The sequence below is a fragment of the Gekko japonicus genome, unplaced genomic scaffold (assembly GCF_001447785.1).
Source record: "Gekko japonicus isolate JY-2015 unplaced genomic scaffold, Gekko_japonicus_V1.1 scaffold106, whole genome shotgun sequence".
NCBI classification, from domain to species: domain Eukaryota; kingdom Metazoa; phylum Chordata; class Lepidosauria; order Squamata; family Gekkonidae; genus Gekko; species Gekko japonicus.
The window spans coordinates 1,401,009-1,427,563 of NW_015170890.1; the positions used below are offsets into that span (position 1 = coordinate 1,401,009).

General features: G+C 42.6%; 1 protein-coding gene across 1 annotated transcript in view; it reads right to left on the bottom strand.

Moving 5' to 3' along the window:
* Nucleotides 1-2,560: 2,560 nt before the first annotated feature.
* OSBPL10 (oxysterol binding protein like 10) overlaps nucleotides 2,561-26,555 on the bottom strand; it is an 86,329-nt gene continuing 62,334 nt past the window's right edge. Inside the window, exons 8-12 of the mRNA XM_015418410.1 lie at nucleotides 18,433-18,916; nucleotides 7,891-8,077; nucleotides 6,703-6,885; nucleotides 4,846-4,999; nucleotides 2,561-2,867 (exon numbers count right to left, since the gene is read on the bottom strand). Of these exons, the coding sequence (XP_015273896.1) occupies nucleotides 2,823-2,867; nucleotides 4,846-4,999; nucleotides 6,703-6,885; nucleotides 7,891-8,077; nucleotides 18,433-18,916 (1,053 nt within the window). The 3' untranslated portion in view covers nucleotides 2,561-2,822. The remainder of the gene's footprint in view (nucleotides 2,868-4,845; nucleotides 5,000-6,702; nucleotides 6,886-7,890; nucleotides 8,078-18,432; nucleotides 18,917-26,555) is intronic.

Consider the following 26,555-nt stretch of genomic DNA (forward strand, 5'->3'; position numbering starts at 1 on the left):
TACCCCCAACATATGGTCTCAGTTGCGAAATGCATGGGGCAATGTTTAAATGGGAAAGGAAATTAATGATTCTCCTGGCTCTCATGCGAGAATTTTTTTCTTGATCAGCATTATCCTGTGCCTGTTTGTCTTGGAAAATAAATCCTGGCAGATTTCACCTGTGGAATCAGGTGCCGATAAAAGTAATATTAATTAACGAGGCAAAGGCTGATCCTGCAAACAATGTGGTACGCCTTAATTTCAGCGCAAGCGACCAGCTCCATGCAGTGCAGCCATGCAGGAAATAAGACTTGATATACTGGACAGTTCTCGGGCCCTTTCTTTTGTCCTCTACCACACCTAATGCAATTCCAGAGGGTGATTCCTACCTGGGGAACTGAGGAAAAGGACAGTGATAAACACCAGGGCCCTGAATCCAAGTCAGCTCTTCATTTACATGTAAGTAGATCTCCAGATCTTTTCTTTGGCCTCCAAAAGCTCTCACCTGTGAATAGCTACAGTCACACTTAAATCTGAGGAGAAAAGTTTAGGACTCTAGCCAAAGATGCAAACATAAAAATAAAAGAAAAATAATTCCAGGGTAATATAATTGGTTCTTTGGTGAATGATCAAAGCATGGTACTGAGAAAGCTGAATAATGACATTTGTCTGAATTTCAGATGACCTTGCTATGATTTCCCAGGTCCTCGAGATTCAAGCTGGGCAAACGAGGTTTTGCTGGTAGTCTGTAAATACAGGTAACTGGCTTTTAGAAACCAAGAGAGAAAAGCCTAGGCTACATGGCTTTCCTTTCAAAACAAGATTTCTATACATCTGAGGTTGTACAAGTTTTATTTCCTTGAAAAGAGGTTAAACATTGTACAAAAAACTCTTTTGTAAATACAATGGCTTTCACACGCCAAGACATGTGTACAATACAGGCGGCTCAAGGGTGGGGTTCATCACTGCATCTCGAGGCAACTATGATGCTCTTTCAATGAAAAGCAGATAATGAAGGATAACTCAAAAGGTAACATGATGTGATACATTCCTTTATAAGAGATACATATAGTTTCGACTGCCGCCTTAGCAGAAAATACTTCTTTTAAAAAAAGCTTAATATTACCAGGTGTATCTAACTAGATTTTTTTCTGTTTATATACAATGTGAGTAAATGGGATTTAACAAAAGGCACAAAAATAATCAGAACAATGTATAGATCAGTTTGCATGACTAACAAATAGGATTTTTTTTTAAAGGGATGCCATGAAAATAATTTAAGGTCTGAGCAAAGAACATTCTACGCAAACACGTTAATTTAAATCCAGCCTATTTTGCCTTTAAGCGACATCAGCAGAAGTGATGACACAACTGAAGCACAACCAAGCTTCGGTACTGTTAATTTTATATCGTTTCCATCTCGTGATGGATTCATGTGACCTTTTCTCCCTACTGTAAAATGGCTTTTGTAGTCTTCTCTTGGACTTATTGGTCCTATCTCTGAATTCTGCAGTGGATGTCCAAACTCCATACAGAATCACAGTCCAATTATTGAAGCCCACTAAGCTTAATGTTGGACCTTTTGAACCAGTCAGAAGTTGGGAATACACATAGATCCCCTATTGGCCCAGTGCAGCTAAGCTTTGGCATACACTTCCTTGGCTGGACTCGCAAAAGTGCACATACAAAACAGCTGCTGTGTGTGCAATTCTCCTGCCTGATCCATCAACCGGGGCTACTTTACAAGATCAGGGACAAGGAGTTGGATTGAATCCTTTACAGTCTTAACTTTCACCAGCTAAATTCAGAATACCTGACTTGGGCTCCATATAATTATTCCCCCCCCCCCAATGCAAAGAGTAGAAAAGACAACTCTGTGAATCCACCTTCATTCTTGCATGGGGGTCACTTAACACTTTAGGGCTAGGGGCTCATGTTCTGAAGACTATGCATGAATCAGGTCTCTCTCCCTTTTGAAAGCCCTTTTGCCATGAAGGACTGCCACAGCAGCTAAATTTATTTTCTTAAGGATGGGCATATGCTCTTTCTAAATGGAAAAGCATCTAACCAGTTAGCATTGCCAAAAACAATAGAGAAGTAAGAGAGAAGCTACTTTGTGCTGGAAAGGATAATTAATGGTCTGTGAAGCACAGTATTTTAGAGGTCTCTGGCACGTTTAGCCACTGGCACCATCCAGAGATCCTGATGCCCAAGGCCCAAAAGAATAACAAAGGGGTATGCAAAACCTGCCTTTGGAAGAACAGGATACAGTGGGTGAACTTGGACAAGGCTGCTTAAGATATAAGATGTCTTATTCCAAGATGCCAGGAAATAAGTGCTTGAGAGTGAGTCGCAAAGACAAACATGCTCTTACACAGAATACCCCAGGAGAATCACCATTCCTGTGTCAAAGCAAGTAATTTAAGTCACCGGCTTGCCCATGAAATGGCCATCAGTGTCAAGTGATTTTAAGTGCAAAAACATTTTTGGCAATGTGAAAAATAGAAAATGTCAATTAGTAACTTTAAGAGTGTTAATTCCCAACACAAAACCTGACCTTGCAAGCAACATGATACGCATTGGCTTCAGTGCAAAAGATCAGATACTCTCTCTGTGTGTGTGTGTGTGTACAATAGGCTTTTACATAATACACAGTAAGTGTGCAAGTCTACAGATGCACACCAAATGGTTTCTCAGTAAACTCGAGCATTTAGCTGTTCAGAATTGTATTATTCACAGTACACAGCTTTTAATTTATAGCAAGACTTAATCACACCTGAAATGTAAATAGTGCATCTGTTTAATGCCTCTAGGAAACAGGCTTCTCATGAGTTCAGGTGTTATCAGTGGGTCTTCCAGAGGGGGTCAAAGTAGAGCCATCCATCACCCTGTGAAGAATTAGAGAAATCTTGCAAATAAATCTCACTTTATTACAATGCAGCTTGCTCCTCACACAAGATAAAAGTATTCTACAAGCTTGTATAGAACTGCCATGATTCACAGCAACAATTTATACGAGAGCAAAGGGTACCGTGAACATACAGAAGGTACTCTTACCAGTGGTAAGCCTCCTCAAGACTGGAGGCTGCTACCAAGAAAACAGTCTCAAAAACTTGGATCTTGGAATGGGGCATCTGCTATAGAAAAGGCTGGAAAAGATGTTCCAGCTACACAGTGACTGCCCTTTGCCCCTCTGAGGTTACTACTTTGCATCACTATAATTATTATTGTTCACTAGGTAACAAAGCAGCCTGTTTTGAGAATACTTCAGTGCCATAGCTATTCTGTCCACATCTTCATTCTCTCTCATGGCCCACACTGCTGCTCCTCTAAACATGCCAAGTGGAAGGAAAATCATGAACTAAGGTTTTCATGTGTGGTAACTAACCAGGACAGTCTTCTCTCCAACCCTGTTTCTAGACAACCAGTGCATCTGAAAACACACACAACACTCAGATGTTAATTTTATAATGGGGGTCCATTACAGTTCAGACTTTTGCAAACCAAGCGGGGGACCCAAAAGGACTTGCAGGGGCATCTAATTTTCCCTTCCACCACTTCTCTTTCCTATCTCCAAAAGCCCCCATAGCCTCTCCCCATTTCCTGCTTCCATCTCTTTTTCCCATTCACCAGCCAGCTGTTCCTTGTCTTCAGCTTTCTCTTCTTCCCTCCTCCTGGCACTTTCTACCCAGGAAAACTATGGCCCAGTCATGCTGTTCTGGCCATCATACCTGGGCCAGATGCACTGTGGGAACCCACAAAGAATTCCAGGGGGAAATGAGATGCCCCCTGTATCCTTTCTGTCCACAATGTCCTTTTCCCCTTCTCCTGGCAACACCAAGCACCTTTCCCTGTTTCCTTCTCACCTTCCCACCCATCAACCAACATACCTTTGATCTGTCTCTCATCTTCAGCTGTATTTATTATTTAATTATACACTGCCTCACAACACAGACCAAAAGCAGCTTACACCATATTCCTCTCCTCCATTTTATCCTCACAACAAATCATGTGAGGTAAGCTGAAAATTTGTAACTAGCCCAAGGTTACCCAGTGAGCTTGGCACAGCGGGGATTCAGATCTGGGTTTCCCATATCCTAGTCTGAAACAGTAACCACTACACTGCACTGTTTTTTAATGGATGGCTGCTGTTGAACAGCAGCAAGCAGCCAGGCCTCCGTGAGTCATCATGCTAGTCAGCTGGTATCAAGACACCTGATGGTTGCTGCTGGCCCTGGTGAGTCCTCTCTCAAAGGCCAAAACAGCCCTGTAAAGGGCCCTGCTTCCTCCTCCTGCCTTTAATGACAGAAACAAAGGCAATGTGGTTGTCTGGCTATGGCCACTGAGGGTATTTGTTTCTTAAAGCAACAGGTGCTGCTTCTATTATTTGGTGGGGTTTTAAATCCCCCAATGGTGTTTTGGTTTGTTTTTTTTAAGATTTAAGATTTCACATTTTTCTGCGAATGTGGGGTGTTTTTGTAGGTTTGTAGAAGGATCTGTCTTGTCAGTTCATGACTCCAAGCTCTGGGTTTACTGATATACTGACTTCATGAGTCTTTCCACTAAAATATCCTTGGCTACAGTATTTCATTATTTTAAGCAGAATGAGCCCTGTGCATTATACATAAAAGACCAGTGTCAAGACATTTTTTAAAATAAGTATGTTACTAATAATATCATTCCCAATTTGGTTATATGGGAGAAAATGCTAGAGAACAATTAAAGCACTGTAAGTTGCTCAAAGTCCAGAAACACTTCTAAAACAGACATCAGAAGGATCCCTAAGGATAGCACAGTGGCTTGCCATGGCAAAGGAAAATAAGGAACTGTTGTTTGCTGACTGACCCTTCATGTCATTCCCCTTACCTCTTTAATAAAATATTTTGGTTTCCATGGTGTATTGCTAACTTCCCGTTGTCTCTCCTCTGCTCTCTGCCTTTCTTCAAGGAGGTGCTTATGCTCTGTCGCTAGAACAATGTTGTCTGCTTTCAGGGCGCTGGTGACATGTTGCCAGAGATGCCTAGTATAGCAGATCAAGCCATACAATAAAAACAAGAGAATATTAAAACCTTGCATCAAAACCAACATTTTGGGGGGATGGTGATGATTCAAATGCCCAGGCCTATTCAAATCAGCAAATGAGATTCAGCTTCACAAGCCAAGCCCAAACCCCACCCCAAAAGCATCAGTGACAGTCTGGAGCAAAGGATTTCTAAGTCATAGCTCTAGCTCTGCATTTCCCCTCTGCTCTAATCAAGCTGATTACAATATGCACTGTACCTCTGCATTCTTTACGGCACCCTCCCACACCTTCTGCCTGGGATATAAAGACTCAGAGATCTCCATTCCTACTTGTATCTGATGAAGGGAGCTTTGACTCTCAAAAACTTATAGCCCAAAAATCTTGCTGGTCTCTGAAGTACTTATGGACTTGAACCTAAGTGCTCAAGCTTGGGAATTCACTCCTGTTTCAAGTCAAGCTTTGACACTGTACATTCTAGGATTTGCTCTTAATTTTAACGTGTATAAAATTTACAACAGTCGTATGCACAGTAAAACCAAAAAAAGTTAGCTGTTCCACTGGTGATTATCTGAGCTCTCAATGGATAGCAGCAAGTATGACCTCCTCAGATATTTTGACATGATTATGTGGTCTTAGAATTCCCCTTCTATATTCTTCTCTTGTTTTCTTCGTCTGGGCTTTAACATTAGAAAGGTTCAATACTTGATAACAATAAAAATAAAACCTACTCTGCATGACAGAAAAGTAATTTTTCAGTGGCTAAGCAGATGTGCTACGTGGAGCTTCACATCAGTAATAACTATGAATAGCTTACATTATGTTACCAGTTCAAAGATTGTAGTGAAGATCAAAGAACCACCCTCCAAGTTCCAGGAACCCAAAGGGATTCAGGGTTTGTGCTTTTCAGTGAGTGTCCCGCTCACAACTGCTCTGGAAAGAGACTTCCAAAAACTGTGTGTAATATGGCAAGTCTATAATGGGGAGAGAGGCCAAGATGGCATCCTGAGTAGACACACTGGCAAAATGCTCCCGCTATACAGGGCTATTTTGGGGCAGGAACGCACAGGAACGGAGTTCCGGCTGTCTCCCAAATTGGCCACACCCAGCAGGAACTCATTAGCATAATAGGCCACACACAACAGGCCACACACACACACTTCTGGTAGCATGGGGGTGTGGCCTGATATGATAATGAGCTGTGCTGTCGTGGGTGTGGCCTAATATGCTAATGCGTTCCTGCTGTTGGGTATGGCCTATTATGCTAATGAGTTCCTGGTGGGCTTTTTCTACAAAAAAAGCCCTGCCGCTATATTGTGATTTTAAGGTATCTATTTTACTCTGAGCACCGAATTTTGATAAAGTACAGCTGGCATGAAGTCATCAGGGAGAGAATGACCGTCTTTCCTAATTTGTAATAAGAAGTTCCAGTGGGCACTCCAGATCCCTTAGACACCTCTAATGCAGCTCTTTGGATCTCAGCTAATGGTTGTGATTCAGAAGGCCGCTTTAGGATTGTGTGCACCCAGCCAGGTATGTTTTTAGATTGAACAACAGTTCTGCATCCCAAGCCAAACTGCTTTTGAAATACCCATCAGCAGCCATAGCGGCTGCTGTCAGCAGTGACTAGTGAGGAGGAAGCTGTGGGTCCTCCTGACCCGGCTAGAGGCAGTGATTTCCCAAAAAACAAAACACATCCTCACCTCGATTCAAACGGACCTTGTTTTGCTACGGGTCTAATCTTCTTGCGGATAATGGGTAGCTTAGCGGTGTCAATTGTTTTGGTTTCTCCATTGCTGTATGTAAATTCTAGCATGCCATTCCATTCCCCTTGTGCCTTACATACAATGGTATTGGTGGGATTATGCTTCACCTCTGCCGTGACCCTTATTCAAATGACAACACAAATGTTAACACCGATTATTGGTACAAGGAGTAACTTCCAAACAATGTAAATATTTCCACCACAATTAAACTCAAGAGAAGAAAGCCAGTTTAGAATTTGGTTTTCATGCAAGAAAGAGTCTTTTTTAAAAACTGGATATGCTTCTGAGATGGAAAACATCCATGGTACTGTGTTCAGAACATTCTGATTAACTAGCTGCATAAATTTGTTTTCTCTTATACTCAGATCATCTCAACATATGATTACAAAAAACCTCCAAAAAACAGAAGCAATCCTCCATGCAAGTTAGACTTGTGACACTGATAATTAAGATATGCATATTTAAACAACAGGCACAATCTGCCAGGAGTTGTTCCGCATGCTCTACTGAAACCACATTGAACTTATGCAGCTCCCATTTGTTTCAATTATTGTTACACAAGAGAACTTTCAAGTTGTTTGTGCCCAAAATTACAATTGAAGATACACCACACTGAGCTAGTAAGGCCTAATGAATAACAGCATTGGGCTTGGGCCTGGATTCAAATTCCTGTCTCGATTCACTTACACAGTACTTTTTGGCAAGCTGCATCCAGTGTTCCCTCTAAGCTGAGTTAGTGTGAGCTAGCTCGCAGTTTTTTAGCCTCCGGCTCATGCATTTTTGTCTTAGCTCAGGAAGGATGGCTGCACAGCAAACTAATTTATGCAGTAGCCAAATTGCTCGCTCCCAACTTTAATGCCAGTAGCTTACAAAGTAGGATTTTTGCTCACAAGACTCCACAGCTTAGAGGAAGTATTGGCTGCATCTCGTCCACCCCATTTATGAAACTGAAACATTAGGGAGTTCCATTACAGTCATGAAGGCAAGTAGGACAATGCCCACACAGCACACTTTGTCACAATAATGTATAAAATTAACAACAATCAGACACAGGACTCAAAAGCTATCTTGCCTTAGTACCATCACAAAACAAATGAAATGCAAGCAAAAGACAGTTCTCAGTACCTGTGTACTTTTCCTCCATAGAAAGGCTTGGTATGGAATGTGACAGCAGCCGAGTAGCCACTCTTGGCACAATGAATGTTGACTTTACCTCCAAGCTCCACCCAAGGAATGGTAAGTATAGAGCGTGCATAGGCACTAGGCAGCGTGAATACATATTCCTCCCCATGTTCCAGTAGATAGATAACACCTATGGAGAGGAGGGGGAAAGAAGCAGAAAAGCAAAATGGTGAAATACCAATCATTGCCACACTGCAAGAATGACAAAGCCAACTGTGATCATAATTCAAATGTGAAGAACTTTTAGGGTTGGGAAGGTCAATGGCTGGATCATATTTCTGGAAGGATGGCCAGCTATGATACTGGTGGAATACTCCTCTTGATGACCAGTTGTGTTTATTTTCGAGAGGGTGCAAGGCTTGATGAAATCTGGTTAGGTTTAACAAAAGGACGATGAACAATGGCAACTGCTCTTTCGTCTTCCTAGCCTAGGATAAATTGGTTTACTAGCTATGTAATTAATCACAACTGATAGGACCAATGGATCAATTCAAGAGAAAACACCCTCTAAGTCCCCAAACTCTCTATGACCTTGCAAGTTTCAGAAAAGTAGTTCTGTGACAAATGAGGAGGGAACTGAGGAACAGAACGAAACAACCAACTTCTAAATCCCTCCCTTAACGTTCAGTAAAATTAATTCCTTTCCGCACCTTATTTTATTACAGTGACAGTTCCAGCATAAAGATTATGTATTTGCTCGGATTGTGTTAGATGTCACTTAGCTTGCCTGTGCTATTACTCATGTGGCAACTGGAATCTATTGCCAGTAGCCTATTAAGCCACCTAACAGAACTCCTTCAAGCCTACATTCAGAATAATTAGATTTTTGTACCTTGCTCTCCATGACTTACAGTATTAATTGCTAAATACACTTACTGCAAACAAAAGATGCAGATTTTAGCTAAGCTGGTCTCTTGGGAACAGCTATTCTACACGTACAATATTCTAGACTCAGCCAGTTCATTTACAGGTACTAACTGATGCTTCCAATTTTACCTCCCTCACCCAATGCACATTTGCCTCATGGATACTGTTTACATGGGCAAAGAAAAGCCCCAACAAGTGAATATAGACTGGACTGAACTGCATACTAGCAGTTCCCCCTCACTGATACTATATCTGAGCAACACACTTTCAGTAGATCATAGTAATGAAAACACATAGTCGCTAGGGTACCTATGAAGTTTCAGTTGATTAGATCTATACAATTACAACTGATTAGAAAGCCAAAGAACTCGATTAAAACTCCATTTTGATTGTCTATCAAGAATGGAACAGGAGTGATTAGCAGCTTTAAGCAGCCTCCAGAAGAGAATCTTTATACAACTGGTTTTTAATCACATGGTTCCCAGTACTGCCAGATTAAGTCTATGACTATGACCATAACACAGAGCAGCTACATTGATTTTCAGAACAAATATCTGCAAAACAGCACCCACAGTGATATGCACAACCTTGTGATGGAATCCGAGCATCACATGGGAGTCACTGATTAACAACTTGAGATAGCATTTGTTTTTGTTCTTACATAATACCTAAAACATGAAACACATTCAGATACAGTTCTGAAGCTCTCACTAAACCAACTTTCACTGATAGGAGATACTATCACTCCGTGGGTCAAAGCAGTGAATTGTTAGACATAACTACATTCGGTTTTTGGTTTATATACCGCTCTGACCCGAAGGTCTCTGAGTGGTTTACAGGCAGGTTGCAAGTGCAATTTAATTCCCTTACCTAAGGCCACATAGTACAGAGGGTGGGGCTGCCTACCGGCACCCAGTTGGCGAGTTAGCTATACTTCATACATAACTGGTACACTGGCCAGCAACGCAGGAGCATGGGCATGCATATAAATTGTATGTGAAAATTAATATACTTTTTAAACTGCCTCCACAGAGTCTGGGATGTTCATGGGCCTGGCCTTGCTGTTTCAAAAGTAGGTTGGTGCAGTGACCCAGATTGCCTTCTATCAGCTGAATCTACTTAGCCAGCTCTCTCCTTTCTTGCACTTAGCCGATCTGGCCACACTGATCCATGCTCTGTAACCTCTCCACTGGATTACTGTAACACCATCTACATTAGGATGCCCATGAAGATAAGCCAGAAACTGCAGCTGGCAAGCAGATTATCAGGGACTAGCCAATGGGAACAAGTTTTGCCAGCTATGTTGGCTGCCATTTTGTTGCAGAGTTCCATTCAACAGACAGGTTATGAACTTCAAGTCCTTTATGGCCTGAGGCCCACAAACTTGAAGGACCTTCTCCTCCTATGTGTTCCCACAGTGCCAGCTACAGTCTTCAGGCTGCCGCCTGCTGCCTATTTCCCCACTTAGGGCGGCCCACCTGGCATCAGCCACAGCCTGGGCCTTTTCCATTGGGATTCCCAGTCTGTGGGATGGGCCACCCACTGGAGATCCTCTAAAAGCACTGCAAGTCTTGCCGGTTTGCCAGGGCTTTTGATGGGGTATGAACAGCAGCCATCCGGGTGGTAGGGTATGTGAAGTTTTTATTTTATTTCAAGCTGTAATGTTTAAATTATTCCTTGTAAGCTTCCTTTAGCCAAGAAAAAATGCAGGGTACAAATATTTTAATGAAAACACTGTATGCCAAGAGCCAGGCATATATGCAACAACAAAAAGTGCACACTTGTTTTCCTTTGGTCTCACAAACATGCACGCTTCAAGTCCAAATTCCCCACCACCCTTCAAAGGATCCTTTAAACTGCAAGTAAGTTATTCAAATCAGGATCCTTTTATTGGCAAAGCCTGTTGCTGGTAACAGAATCCTGTGCAAGGGCGGGGGGGAGAGATTAGCCTCGGAGAACACACCCACTGAGGCATGCAACCTCTGAGCCCAACTCTTCCCCTTCAGAAGAGACCTGCCACAGCTCCTCTGTTACACTACAGCAGCTACTGCTTCTAGATTGACCTCCATAGAGCCAAATCCAGGAAAGCCTATTGCAGGCCATATGCTTATGCCAGGAGCTTCCCTCACGTCTATTCCCAGAGTCAGCAAGAATGGGTAGAACATAAGAAGGAAAATCCTCCCTCCCTGCCCTCCTTCTCCCTCCCATCTCCCCACCCCAAGAGGTTAAAATAATCAGGGTTAGCCTCAGAGGATATGCATTTTGTAAAGCAAGTCCACCTTCTCCACATCATCGTCAACTGTGAAATAGCCTCATGGGGCCTCCCCCCCCCACTTGTCTTATCTAGTTTTCCAGGGTCAACATACCTGTTTCAAAAACTCTTTGATTCATGCCAGTCTACAGATCATGACCAACCAGTCCTGGCAGTTTTTATCCTGGCAAATGAGGATGAGCTGTACTAATGTGCATTCAATTACTCCATAAGTTAAGACTTGTTTTACCCTGATCTGGATAGCCCATGCTAGCCCAATCTTTTCAGATCTTGGAAGCTAAGCAGGGTCAGCCCTGGTTAGTATTTGGATGGGAGACCTCCAAGGAATACCAGGATTGTGACGCAGAGGCAAGCAATGGCAAATCACCTCTGAGAGTGTCTTGCTTTGAAAACGCCACCAGGGGTCACTGTAAGTCAGCTGTGACTTGCCGGCACTTTCCACCACCACCACCACCACCAAGACTTCTTTCACACTTCCACAGAATGGGAACAGCAGAGTATCTTAAAAGCCACAATCCCACCAGTGTGATCTTCGTAGAGACCTCACAAGCTAAAAATGTCTACTATAAAAATGCTTACAGTTTTGCAGAATATATCACAACCCATCCTCTGGCAAGGTGCAAATATTATGCATTCCCTCATCACAAGTAAAACATGATTTGCAATTGCTAACCTCTAAGCCTGTTATTATCAAATTTTGGGTGTGATAAGAGAATTAAAAACATATCGTGAACACAGCTTGAGCTAAAGATAACAACAAAACAGGAAAAAATCAACTGTACCCTAATGACAACTGCAGGACACTCCTGCAGCTGGGAAGGGCCCATAGCTCAGTACTAGAGCACATGCTTTGCATACAGAAGGTCCCATGTCCAGTCCCTGCCTTCTCTTAAATATCTCAGCTGACAGCACAAGTGGGAAAGATTCTGCTGCCAGTCCATAAAGACAACACTGTGACTCATCATTTCATGGAGTCATAGAATCACAGAGTTGGAAGGGGCCATACAGGCCATCTAGTCCAACCCCCTGCTCAGTGCAGGATCAGCCTAGAGCATCCTTGGCAAGTGTTTCTCCAGCCGCTGCTTAAAGACTGCCAGTGAGGGGGAGCTCACCATCTCCCTAGGCAGCTGATTCCACTGTGGCACAACTCTTAATGAAAAAAACTTTTCCTAATATCCAGCTGGTACCTTCCCGCCCTTAATTTAAACCCGTGATTGTGAGTCCTATCCTCTGCTGCCAACAGAAACAGCTCCCTGCCCTCTAAGTGACAGCCCTTCAGATACTTAAAGAGAGTGATCATGTCCCCTCTCAACTTCCTCTTCTCCAGACTGAACATCCCCAGGTCCCTCAGCCTTTCCTCAGAGGGCTTGGTCTCCAGGACACCAATCGTCCTTGTCACTCTCCATTCGGTCCACATCCTTTTTGGAGTAGGCCTCCAGAACTGCCCACAATACTCCAGGTGACCAATGCAGTGAACAGCAGGACTATGACATCTTGCAATTTGGATGTTATTCCTCTGTTGATACACCATTAGCCTTTTTTGTCGCCACATCGCACTGGCTGCTCATATTTAACTTACGGTCCACCCGTACCCCAATATCTTGTTCACACACACTGCTACCCAGAAGTGTGTCCCTCGTCCAGTATGTGTGTTCCTATTTGTTCACACAGACAATGCATTGTAATACACCGCTATAATATGGGCTCCAAGAACATCAATGGGCACCCAGAGATGACCATTTCCCCCAACTGCAAAAAAATCATACCCCCTGCTGTGAGCTGTCCACTGTCCACTTTGATAAATGATTATTAAGGAGATTCATACTATGACATATCAGTGTCATTGTTACCCCCTTCCCCCAATTTTTAGAAGTGCTTCAGGCCAAAGGTTTCTTCTGTAACAGTTGAAGTTGCAGCTGTCCCATTTAACTACTTCTTCAGGAGGCACCTGAAGTCCTGGATTAGCTGTCATTTTAGAACTGATTAGCAAATTTGCTGTTATTTGTTAATCTGGATTGTTGTTTTTAATGTTTTGATTCTATGTATTTTATTGACATGTTGTGACACACCCTGAGCCCACTTGCAGGGGAGGGCAGGATATAAACCAAATAAATAAATAATCTTAAAGAGGTACCGCTATGTTACTTGGAAGGGAGAACAGAAGAGTTAGACTTGGAATGATTTTCATTTTCATAAAAAGTAGAGACATCTCCCTGCCAACAAAAGTCCGCATGGTCAAAGCAATGGTATTCCCAGTAGTCATGTATGGCTGCGGGAGTTGGACTATAAGGAAGGCCGAGCGCCGAAGAATAGATTCTTTTGAACTATGGTGCTGGAGAAGACTCTTGAGAGTCCCTTGGACTGCAAGGAGATCAAATCGGTCAATCCTAAAAGAAATCAACCCTGACTGTTCCCTGGAAAGCCAGATAATGAAACTGAAGCTCAAATACTTTGGCCACCAAATGAGAAGGGAGCACTCACTGGAGAAGACCCTGATTCTGGGAAAGATTGAAGGTTGAAGAAGACGGGGACGGCAAAGGTTGAGATGGTTAGACAGTGTCATAGATGCAACGAACATGAAATAGAGCCAACTTCAGAGGACGGCGGAAGACCGGAGAGCCTGGCGGGAGCTGGTCCATGGGGTCGCGACTGTGCGACTGAACAACAACAAAACAACAGCTAAGCTTTGCACAGCAGCAAGATGGAGGGGCACTAATAGTGAACAAGTGGTATTTAAGATTATGGAAAGTTCTCTGAATGATAAAATTGACATATACAAGGTCTAATGGCTCAGTTACCTTGGGGCAAAATGGTCCATATTCATTATGTCTCGGAACAACAACTCCCAGAATAAGGCTGTATCTTGTCAGACATGAGATTGTAGTACGAATATTTTATAAGAAATTAAATGGAATGGAATAAATGGCTGCTCTGGTACATGTTTATGTATTGCATGCAATTAGACAGACTTATTGGTAGTTTTTGATTCGATAGTTCTAAACTTGTACTGGTAGGTTTTTTACTGGTATTTTGTAAGCAGATTTGTACAAAAATATTTTCTTTAAAAGGCACAATTCCCAGAAACTGTTTCCCTTTCTACAATCTTCCCTGATTTATTCATGGCTTGGAACATCTTTCTGGAGTTCAGGACCCAGGATGACTACATAGTACTGTGACCGTATGTTAGGCAGGGAAGGGGAGGGGAAACAGAAAGAAGAGATGGAACCTGTTAAAAGCTCTGATAAGCAAGGGAAAGTACTCCTTAGTTTCCAGCCAGTTGCAAAGCCACATATAAATATTTATAATCCTGTAAATGAAAGCAGAATGCCAAAGCATACACGCAAGCTGGCACTGAGATGCAATTTACTCTTACAGCCATGCAACCAGAACTATTATTGATCAGATTAGTACCCAGACGCTTAGCACGTACACACTTGGCTCACGGTTTCAAAGGGAAGTAATACTGTATCAGATAGATACCAGTGGTGTGAGGAGAAATGCCAACACCGTCCAAAAAATGACTGCCTATATTGGTTTTTCTGCAATGGTAATGGCACAGATCTCACTCATCCCCCCTCCACCTATATGTAATGGGTGAGGAAGTCTTGTTTCAATGTATCTGAAAAAGTGTGCATGCACACGAAGGCTTATACCCAGAATTAAACTTTGCTGGTCTTAAAGGTGCCACTGGACTCAAACTCTCAAGAATTGTTAGGGAAGGAAACAGAGCAGACCGGTCATGATGACCTCACTTCTGTAGGAATGCCTCCTCCAGAATCAGCTTTGAGAGGCACAAAAGCCCTGAATCTCAGCAAAATGTCAAGGTCTGAATAAGATCTAGGATTCAGAACAAGCTACTGCTGGATGGTTCAAACAGCCTCCAGGGTTATTCTTTCATCTCAGATGAAAGAGTGAGGAAACGCCTGCCCTGCAGCTAGGGTGCGCTTTTCTGACTGAGAAGGGCCAATAAGGTAAGGTGCCCTTCTTTGCTGTCTGTAAGCCACAAGGAAAGCATTCAGGGTGTTTAAATTTATTTTTTTTAAGTTGTATAATGTGTCTCTTAATTTAGGTAACACAAACATTTAAAAATGTTTATAGTCAGTCTCACCCTGACCCGGGTAAATGTTTATAGTCAGTCTCACCCTGACCTGGATGGCTCCAGGCTAGCCCAATCTCATCTGATCTCGGAAACTAAGCAGGGTTGGCCCTGCTGAGTGGTTGGATGGGAGACCACCCAGGAAGTCCAGGGTCACTATGCAGACAATGGTAAACTACCTCTCTTATGCCTTGAAAACCCTATGGAGGTTGCCATGAATCGGCTGCAACTTGACAGCACCTTACGTGCACAGTCTCTCTCTTAACATGGAATCCTTGCCTTTCAATACATACACAAGCTTTACAAGTGACACAAGAAGCCATGAATTGTATTTATTATTACAGACATGACAAATGTATATCACTCCTGTGGCACACAAGGACATGTGAGCTGCATAATGTGGGTCACTGATTTCAGAAGGCCACAACTCAAAAGGTGGTGGCCTGAATTATGATCAATCTCACCCCTTAATTAGAAGGGACTTCACATGTGAAAGACCGTTCTCCCGCTAGCTGAATAGGCATGGTAGAGGCTCACCCTTTGTCCCTACAAAAGGACTTGAGGACTGCTTGGAGTCCCTCACAGACCCCAGAGTCCTGGAACCCAGTCTGAAAAACTCTGTTCTGTCTTCTCTCACTATTTTTATTCCAGTCTTACTCTATTGTAGGGGTCCCCAATGTTTTTGAGCCTGTGGGCACTTTTGGAATTCTGACACAGCATGGTGGGCACAGTAGAGTTGCCAGGTCTGATGGATGACCAGGCGGGTGATGGGGGGTGAATTTACCAGGAGCGGGGAGGAAAGAAGCCAGAAAGAAATGCAATGTGCCTATGTCACCCGAAAATGATGTGGGCACATTGGGGACATCGGGGGTGACGCTCTGGTTTGTGCACAAAACCTCTATGGTAGAATTAGCTTCTAACCAGAGTTTTGCCCAAATATCAGAACGTCGCCCTCCGACATCATCAACATGCCTTCGCCACTTCCAGATGACATAGGCACAATGCATTTCTTTCCAGCTTCTTGCCTATTTGGGGGGGGGGGTAATTCCCCCCCCGGTGGCCACCTGGTCAGTGGCAGAGAAGAGTCCCAGAAGCCAGGGGAACCCCGCCCACATCTGGGGGGGTCTGGCAACCCTAGGGCACAGCCACAGAATGGCTGCTACAGCTTACCTTCAGTCACATAGTGAAGATCCTTGTGCTGTTGTGGAAGCTGCTCTATTGCTTCTAGGTTAGTAGCAGCTCCCTTCACTCCCTCATTGAATGACTGAAGCTACTGCAGGTATTTAGCTTGTCAAAGACTCTGCTAGGCTGTAGGGGAGGGATGCATACATAAGCCACAGTAGTCCCTATCTATCAGGTATATAGCCACTCTTTCAAAAAAAATCTCACTCCAAAAGCCACTCACTGCACCCATACATTAAGCTTTCTATCTGCAAGAAGTTTACCAGGCAGCAGCAGGTCAAATATATACAGCCTTGAATTGTCCAGGAAGAACATGCAATGTGCGACAAAACTTCTAGAACACCAGAGCTCAGATATTAGGAATTTACAGTCTTACTCTATTACACAGGCACAGAATGGCTGCCACAGAATAAAAGAGAAAAGGTAAAAGGGGTAAATGTATTTGTCCAAGTGGCCCTTCTCTTTGTTCCTGAACCAACCTTGTTGTTGCTTGTTTGGGGGAAATCAGCAGAATGGTTGAAGTAACACACAAGTAACTGTAAGAAATTTGACGGTATGTCTTCTGTAAGGTATTTAGCTTGCATTTTGGGGCAGCTTTTAGAGCCTCAGATTATGAACTAATTTTCTATGAAGAAAAGCTAAGATTATCTTTCAAAAAAGCAAAATAAAAGATCAGTTGCCTATAAGCCCATTTCTAGCTCAAACTTCAGGACACTGTTCTCCCACAGATACCTGGTCTAACCCACTTGCCTTACTCATTAGCTTTGGTCAGAAAAACGATAAACCATGGGTTGCCACTATACGAATGAGCCCAAGACATCCTCAGGATCATGCACTCTATTCTGCCCCCCACACTAACTGGGGACTTCCGGGTTTGACTGCAAAACAGTGTTTTAAATTCTGATTTGGAGTCCATATTTTCAGGGAAACTGCAAATGATATTTTGCAAGTGTGGACATAAGAACATAAGAACATAAGAGATGCCAATGTTGGATCAGGCCAAAGGCCCATCCAGTCCAACACTCTGTATCACACAGTGGCCAGAAATACCAGTGCCATCAGGAGGTCCACCAGTGGGGCCAGGACATTAGAAGCCATCCCACTGTTGACCCCCCCAAGCACCAAGATGACAGAGCATCACTTGCCCCAGAGTCCCTATCTATACCTTGTGGCTAATAGCCACTGATGGACCTCTGCTCCATATGCTTATCTAATTCCCTTTTGAAGCCGTCCATGCTTGTAGCCGCCACCACTTCCTGTGGCAGTGAATTCCAAGTGTTAATCACTCTTTGGGACGTAACAAATTTTGGCTGACCCCCAAACCAGAAATCTCTAATTAACTGGCTGCATGAAAGGAAGACTCTCCCAGGACTGCTCTTGTAGCAGCAAACCACAATTTGGCATTATATCTGAACAAAGCCACTGTGTTTTGCACCCTTCCCTCCTGTAGAGGTAATTTTGATCGTACAGTGGAAAAAACAGGCTGTAAACAAAACAAAGAAAGAAGTACACACAAATAAAACCTAATAAAATCTGCACCATATTAACATGGATTAAGAATTTAAGTCAAAACAGCCATTTATTTATATAGTTTTGAATCTAAGATTTCTTACCCCCCCCACACTGCATGTCATTATATACTAAAGGGGAAAAATAAAAGGGATATAATTTTTGTACTGCATTTGCCCTATTTTAATTGACCTTACAAGGGGTATATATTTATTAAACATATGTGTGTGTGTTTTATATTTATATTTATAAACATATTATTAAAATTAAGATTAAAAACAGCCAAATGAATCTATGCAGCCCACTCCTATCCACTGAGTACTCTAAACCAACACAGTAACTGAATCTCATTGTTTAGAAGACAGAAGACATTTCTACTATTTTTAGTACCTATAAGTTGAGAAGTATATCAAATGCTTTGCTGTTGCTCTTGCCAGTAGATTTTTCTTTCGGTAGGCTGGTGGTAAAAATCGGGAGGGGGTACTTATCTGCTAAGCTGTCTTAACTTCTGCTGGGCAAGCATGCTATGAAGTGTAATATTTTTGGTGGTGTGTCTTACCTTCACCTACCATAGAAACACCTATAGACATCCCCATGAACTTGCTTTTGGTCCACACATGAACATTCGCACACACCTTCTTCTCCTTGCACTCGCAGTAAAAGCAAGATACTGGTGGGTGATGGGATACTTGTTCAGCTACAAACCTCAGCTTGTAGCACGCAGATGGATCCTGGCCAACCCCCTTGACATGGTCCTTGGGAGCTGGTGAGGCACAATTAGTTTTGGATTGTTTCACTTTGTCTTTAGGCACATCCCAAGAGCAATGAAAAGTTTCTCCAATTATTGGGTTGTAGGGCTTCTTGGCAACAGCTCCTTTGCGGCCTTCATGAAAGGCCGTTAAGTAATACTCCACAAAGTTAATGATTCTGTCCTCAGGCGTGGTCCCTGTTGCGATCGACAAAAACAGGTCTGGATGTGCCAGGAAGTTTGCATACATCTCCAACAGGGACCTCTTCTCCAAAATAAAAGTTGGAAGGACTACCTGTATGGAAAACAAAAGGCAAATGCCAGTTTTCATGCACACATAACAAATACATACACACACACACACACACACTTAAGACAGCTGCAGAACTGACTAAGCCAAAACCAACTTTCTTTCTCCTACTACCAAAAAGCACCTACTACAGATTTAGAACATGAATCAACAAATAAAGGCCTTGGTCAAATGCACAAGCTGTTCTCTATTTCACCATAGTCCTCAATGGACCTACCAGTAACAAGGGCAAACTATTCAAACTGCATGGGCTCTTTCATTATGTCTCTCTCTCCCTGCTGAGCTAATGTGGGTCACTTGTTCAAAGACAGTATTCATTGTTTACAGAATGTGGCACAGCAGTTTGAGCCAAGTTAATTGAGTTCTGCTAGCCAGCTGCCAACTCAACACATGTCACAAAGTTCGCCAGCAGGCAAGGAAATTTCATGTGGCTCCCAGCAGCTTTTCTAAATATTATTAAGGTATGGCAAAAAAAATTGCCAATTGTTTGACTCATGTGAAAAGAAAAACCATTTCCTAGGGTTGCAAGATTGTGCTATTCCATGTCCTCTCTTGGTTTAGAATGCACTGTTTTCAGCTATGCCCAGGAACAGGTGCACCTCATTTGTGGAGATGACTACTAGAGAGTGCCGAAAGATGGCTCACTATCTGTCTGTGCGCAAAAGATCTGCATGGCAAAGCATACCTCTTTTTTCCTGATCAACCCACTCTGGGGAACACCAAAGATCACCATCCTTCAATTATGGAAGAGAACAATAACATTTTGCCCTGCTTCAATTATTAAACAAGCTCCTCCTCTTACAACTAGTTTGTGCTCCTTTCACTCACGCTCTCCAAACCACATTAAACTTGTCAGGCTGACATGGAGTTGCTCCACTAGACAGTTCCTGCTTCTACAACATTCTTGCTTTGCCAGCTGGTTACCAGTGCTATGACACAACATAGGATTGAAAGCTGAGATGGAGTCACTTGACAAATGCGATAGAGCAGGGGTTATCCAACAGGATGATGAATGTGTGCACAAGAGGGAAGGGAGCATGCAATCCTGCAACCTAAACCGCTTTTAGCATTATGAGTACATTTAGTCACAAACTGGCCATTTTGCCTGTAACATACATGTTCAGTCTGGCTGTGCAGTGACTGAGAAAAAGGAAATCAGGTAGATAGACTTTGGGGATCTGGCAGGCCTGTTCCGAAATATGTCTTGCCCCAGCTGATTTAAAAAGTAGCATAATAAGCAGTTCTATAATAGACTATATGGAATGATCTGCCTACCCAATAGCATGTGCATGGCTAATGATACGGTTTGCCATACTGGTTCTCTTGCCGCACTGATTCTCTCACAATGGCCAGTAACAGCAACTGAAATTCATTGTGCCGGTGATTACTGACTTCATAAGATGCCCTGAATCATCATCTGTCACAAGATTTTTAAAAAATAATATAATAAATATATTGAAAAAGCTAAAGAATGAGGAGCTGCACAAGCCAGCCAAAGTCTTCCCCAGCAGCTGTGTGCAAATCTAGTGCAAATCTCTACTCAGTAACTATTGTGAGAACAGCCAATGCAACAAAATCCTTTGTTAACAGCAAGCTCAGCAACATGCCTCTCTTAACACCTATGCAACACTGAGTACTAATGTTGATTTATAGGGAAAACTAAATCAAGTCTGCCTGTACCCAGAGGCCACAACCAACAGATCGCTAAAATCACCCATTTACAATGGGCACAACAAATGAGCTTACATAATGAGCAAGTCCTTCGGGGGCAAATGCCATTAAGCTTCCTTCAGCAGAGCCCTGATCAAAATGTGCACGCAGGTTGCAATTGCAATTTTAATGAAAGCAAAAAATGGAAAAGGCCCTGAGATAGCAGGCACCAGCATTCAGATTACATAAAAAGGTCTTTATGTCTAAAGAAGCAAATTATAAAAATGGCAACTGTTCTATAGCAGTCAAATGCGGTAGACTGCAAAGTAGTAACAGGGTACACATATTATGAGAAGAAAGAGCTGTCACAACCTACATATGGTTTTCTATTTTAATCTTCATCTATAACAGCTTTTGGAAATAGACTGGGGAAAGAACAAAAAATATTATAATGCATAAAGGACACGTTATGGTGTGATTGTTGAATTTACTAAAGAATCCCTACAAAGAGCACAAGCAGCAGTGCCAGCCTTATATTTTGGGATAGAGGGATGAGGTTCTACCAGTTGCCATCTTTCAGGGGGGTGATGTGCCCATGAGCCAAACCAAAGAATCCCCCCCTCTCATTTGGGAACCCTCTCCCTCCAGCTAGCAACTATCACCTCTGAGACATAAGAACATAAGAAGAGCCCTGCTGATTCAGAGCAGTGGTACATCTAGTCCGACATCCTGTCTCACATAGTGGCCAACCATTTCCTCTGGAACACTGTGTGAGATTCTCTGATCACAGTCTGAGATCTTTAAAAGGGAAATATCTTATTTATCCCAAATATAATCTCAATTCACTGGAGCACACTGGAAAACTGTTATCAAAACACTATAGTACGGGTGTGCATTCAGCTATAGCTGAACTGAAAAAATACCTTGTCGGTATTTTTCGGGTATCACATAAGCCAAATACAGATCAGAGATCTGTATTCGGCTACCGGTATAGCTGAACCCAAAAAGGCCGTAATTATTAAGCTTTTTTCGGGTTCATTTTGCTATACTGAAAAATCTAACAGCTGCCTGAGCCACCTGTCAGCTGTTGAGTTTAACTGCTTTTCTCTCCCTCCTCAATGTGGGGGACAAGTTTAAATGCCTTTCTTTACCTCCCTGCTGCGGCGGGCAGGCTGGGAAGACAGAGGGCAGGCATGCAAACATGCCCTCTTCCTTCCCTAAGCCTCTCCGCTTTTGCAGAGAAGCTCGGGGAAGTGGGGGGGGGGCATGTTTAAATGCCTTTCTTTCGCTCCCCAATCTCGGAAAGGGTAAGAAAGGTATTTTAAATATGCCTAGGTTCCCTGCCTGCCCTTCTCCAGCTACAATCTGTCAGCTGGAGAAGGGAAGGCAGAGAGCCCAGGCTTTCCCTAGGCAATTTCACTGCTGACTGGTGGGGAGTGAAATTGACAGGGAAATCTCTAGGGGCTACCAGAGGGAAAGAAGGCATTTTAACATGCCTCCTTTCCCTCTGGTGGTATAAACCGGACCCAAATATATTTGGGAATACCGAATACAGCCCCAATCCGAATACCTTACCGGTATTTTACTCTGGAAATTCGGCATTTACTGATATTTTTCGGGTCTGATTTACCCAAAGCCGAAAAATACTGGTGGTTTTTTTTACACACCCCTACACTACAGGGTATTACTGAACTAAGAAAAGAACATTCACTTATGAGGATAAATTGTATAGTCACTGGTGTTATTTTAGCATTCTCCTTCCCTGGTGTGGACACAAACATGCAAGAGCTTCGAAAAACAGAGGCTGGTCAAGACAGACAGCTCTACTGCTCAGTTCCCCAGACCTTGACTTGTGTGCTTCTGGCAGGCGCCCAGAACTATTAACCCTTCCAGCTGGATTGGATGGGTTTCACTTTAAATCTACCATGAAACTGGGAGCAGATCCCCACATGCACCCTTTCTCCAATCAAATTAAGGTACATGTACCAAAACCTTTAAGGCTCAGCTCAGGATATCTACACAGCCATCTGTCTTGTTCCATCCTGGCAGTTGGCCAAATGCTCATCTCCACCCTGCTTATTTGCCTCCATAAAGGAAACTCATCTCCTCTCAGCCTGCAACCTAATAAGCTGATGATTTTGCTCCCAGAGAAAGAATATTTCCTCTGAGATTAGGCCACTCCCCTGAGTGTTAATCAAAATTTCCTGCATCCCTTTATCAGAACAAGCCTTACCTACGATAGATATGCAAAGACACTCATAAAGGTGATTAAGCAGCAACCCACCAGTCCCACTAAGTGATTGCCTTCTAGTCCTACAGTTAAGAGCTGAACCAACCACCTGGAAAGCACTAAAATCTGTTAACATTTTTCCTGGACAATAACCAAATTGTTGAGGAATCTATATACTATGACCAAGTTGTTTTCACTGTCACCTCTGAATTAATTATTCATTAATAGCTTTGTCTGCTTCCTACATGGGAAAGGGGGAAGAGGAGAAACAGTCACTTCTAAAAGAATGTTGGCTAGAGAAGAATAAGAGCAGATTCACACATTATGGACATGTACGCTGGGTCCACGGTCTTTACCCTGTGCAACAGTCACATGTGAGTTGTGTGTTCTCCTCAATTCCCACATGCACAATGCCCAGTTCAGATTGTGAATGTGGCATGCATTGCTTTAAGCTTTTTTAATATATTCATCAGGCTTTGTGAGGGGCATGCATGAGCAAAGCCTGAATGCTTATTAACTAGCAATCTTAAAATTAAACATATGCAAATAAAATCATGTCCTAATTATTCTCTGGGAGCAATGGCAACAATGACACCCAAAAGAAAGTATTTATTATTGGTTCCAAATTAAGAAAGTTCTTGTGCTTTCAAAACATTTAAAACTATGCATTGTAAAACCCAGAGGGGTTGCTTGCTATTTAGTCTGCCTGCAGCCAAATAGCAAAGAGTCACATGGCACATTAAAGACTAATGAATTTATTGTGGCACAACATTCCATGAACCAGGACCCATTTTGTTAGATTATTTCGTGTCTCCAGCCAAACAGACTCTGGTTCACAAAAGTTTATGCCACAATATATTCTCGAGTCTTTAAAGGTGCCATAATATTGTTGTTTTGCACACATTAAAACATTTACATTGGAGAATAGCCTCAGGAAGAGATCTAATGTTCCTTTTCAATAAAACAGAAGCAAACCCATTAGGTGGTACACTCCTTAAGACTGGAATCAAACTCAGGAGACTTCTTTTAGCAGGTTAATGAACTGCAAGACAGCAACACCCTTCTGTCTTCTGGAGGCAGGGGAGAGAAGAGAAGGTGAAGGGCACAAAGAAAAAAGCCAACAAAGATCTGCCACCTTTACAACCTTGACTATCATCTGGCATTGCATAAACATGCAAACCCAAAGCATTCCTCCCTCTTTTCGAAGGCTTTAAAAGTGGGGAAACCAACTGAACGGAATTCAAGCTATCTAGTTGGAATAGATTATCTTTAACCCAATCTGAGTGAAAGAATGGAGAGGGGTTAGAGTTATCTTCTTTTGAAGAGGCATTCCTTACACAAAGTATTGTCTGCCTCATATTCTAGATCAATTAATCTGCATGCAGTGCAGACAGACATCTAATCTCAAGAACTCAATAGCCTACAAGCCGGGCTGTACAACTTCAAGGAGGGCTGTGTTTTCTAAACATACCAAGATCTACATTTAGGAAAAGAGAATTAAATACACAAGTAGAGGCTAGGCAATATCTGGCCCAGCAGCAGTACACATGACAAGGATTTCAAGTTGAAACCAGTCACCTGAACAAAGAGTCAGCAGTGTGATGTGGCTGCAAAAAAAAAGCTAATGTGACTTCAGAAGCATGGCTTTCCCATCTTTATTCTGCACTGCTCAGATCTAAGTTGGAATACTTGTGTCCAGTTCTAGGCACTACACTTTAAGAAACATGCTGAAATACTGCAACAGTTTCAGAAGAGAGCAACAAAGGTGTTTGGGGTCTGGAAAGCAAATCCTCTGAGGATTGGCTGAACAAGCATGATAAGTTCAGCCTGAAGAAGGCACACTTGAAGGCCTGTCACAAGCAATGTTCCCTCTAAGCTGAGTTAGCGTGAGCTAGATCACAGTTTTTTAGCCTCCGGCTCATACATTTTTGTCTTTGCTCAGAAAAGATGGCTCCAAAGCAAACTACTTTATACAGCAGCCAAATCGATTGCTCAGAACATTAATGCCAGTCGCTCACAAAGTAGAATTTTTGCTCACAAGACCCCACAGCTTAGAGGGAGCATTGGTCACAAGGCAAAGACTTGTTTTGTGTAGCTACAAAGGTTAACACTAGATCTAATGGGCCTATAGGAGGGTAGATACTCAGGGAACCTTAGGAGAAATGTCCTCGCAGCAAGAGCAGCTGGAAAATGGAACCAATTTGCTGAATGTGGGGGAAGGGGATTTCCCTTTATGATGTTTTCAAGCACAGACTGGACAGGCAAGCAACAGGAATGCTCCAGCTTTTGATTGCCTTCACTGAGCACAAGGTTGGACTAAAAGGCATATAACGCCCCTTCAAACTCTATGAAAACTGATCCAGTATACATGTACATGTACCATTATACAACTCTGCCATCTGAATGAAGTGGTCACAAAAACAAAATAGCAGTGTAAGACCGTAAGATCAGCCCTAATGGAACAAGCATAACATGGAGACCATAACCTCCCCCTATTGTTCCTCCAAGCAACTGGTATTCAGATGCATACCCCTTTCGAAGAGGGAGGTTGCCATTGCAAAACACAGTCTCATTCCTTTTACCAGTATCAGATCGCCCGTTCTGATTGAAAAAGTTCTCCACAATGTGCTCAAACATGCAAATACATATTTAATAGTATTCTGTTGAATCTGCTTGTTAATGCATTTAACTCAAGGGAAAATAGACATTTCACCATCGCCTTTTCCCTAACTGTCCTTTATATTCATCCACTTTGTGAGGTCAGAACTAGAAGCCATTTTTCTTTTTATGAATTATTCAGGAAAGCATTCTGAACATCAGTATCTCAGGTTACCACACCAACCAAAAATCGATGGCTTTCTGACCTTCCTCTGTTTAGGAAAATGACAAATGTTGACTGTAACAGACTGGTATAAGAAGAGATTTTTGCAGTGCTCTTACAGTAAGTGCTGAACACAATGAACCTTAACATCATTTAACCAGCGTGACAATCAGCAGTACAACTGAAGTGCCGTGTCCAGATCTGGCTACCACATTTGAAAAAGAGATGCTAAATACAGTCAGTTTCAAGGATGGGGCTCTCTATTGTACCTGGAAGGTTGAGGTCTCTGGACAGACATATAAATTTTCTACATAAAGAAAACCTTCTAAGCAACATGTAGAGAGAGAATCTTGGCCATTTTGAACTGAGCTACCCAGGGAAGGGAAGGAGCTCTGTCCATTAGACCACAATCTTAATCAAAACTGAATTTACAGTTGCCAGTCTATGACTGTTAGGCAAGAAGACTGAAAGTTTGAAAGACTCTGAAAGTAAGCCCTTGCCCCAAGAGATGAACAGTTCTCTCGTCTTACACAAGAAAGTCCAGACTGGAAGGATCAAAGCTAATAAAAGTTTTTAGGGGGAAAGTACCCATAGTGGGATCTCAACTGTTATGTTTCTGGCCTGTTTTATGTAATAACTGCCATTTTATAGTGGCAAAACTCTCTTTCAGCAGCCAGAAAAGCAGCCAATCATACTCTTATTTCAACCAGACACACAGCTCTCTTGTGTTACATTGGTTCACATGGGCTTCAAAAGCAGTGCTGATTCCACAAAAGGAGAAAATTAACACTGCTGTTTATATTTGTGAATTAATTTTCTTTGAACATTAGAAGGGAAGAGCTGTTGAAAAGGTGTAGAGGTGGCAGAGCAGCGTTGTAGACAAAACAGAGGCAGGCCAGGGTCCTCGATTCATTAATTTATTC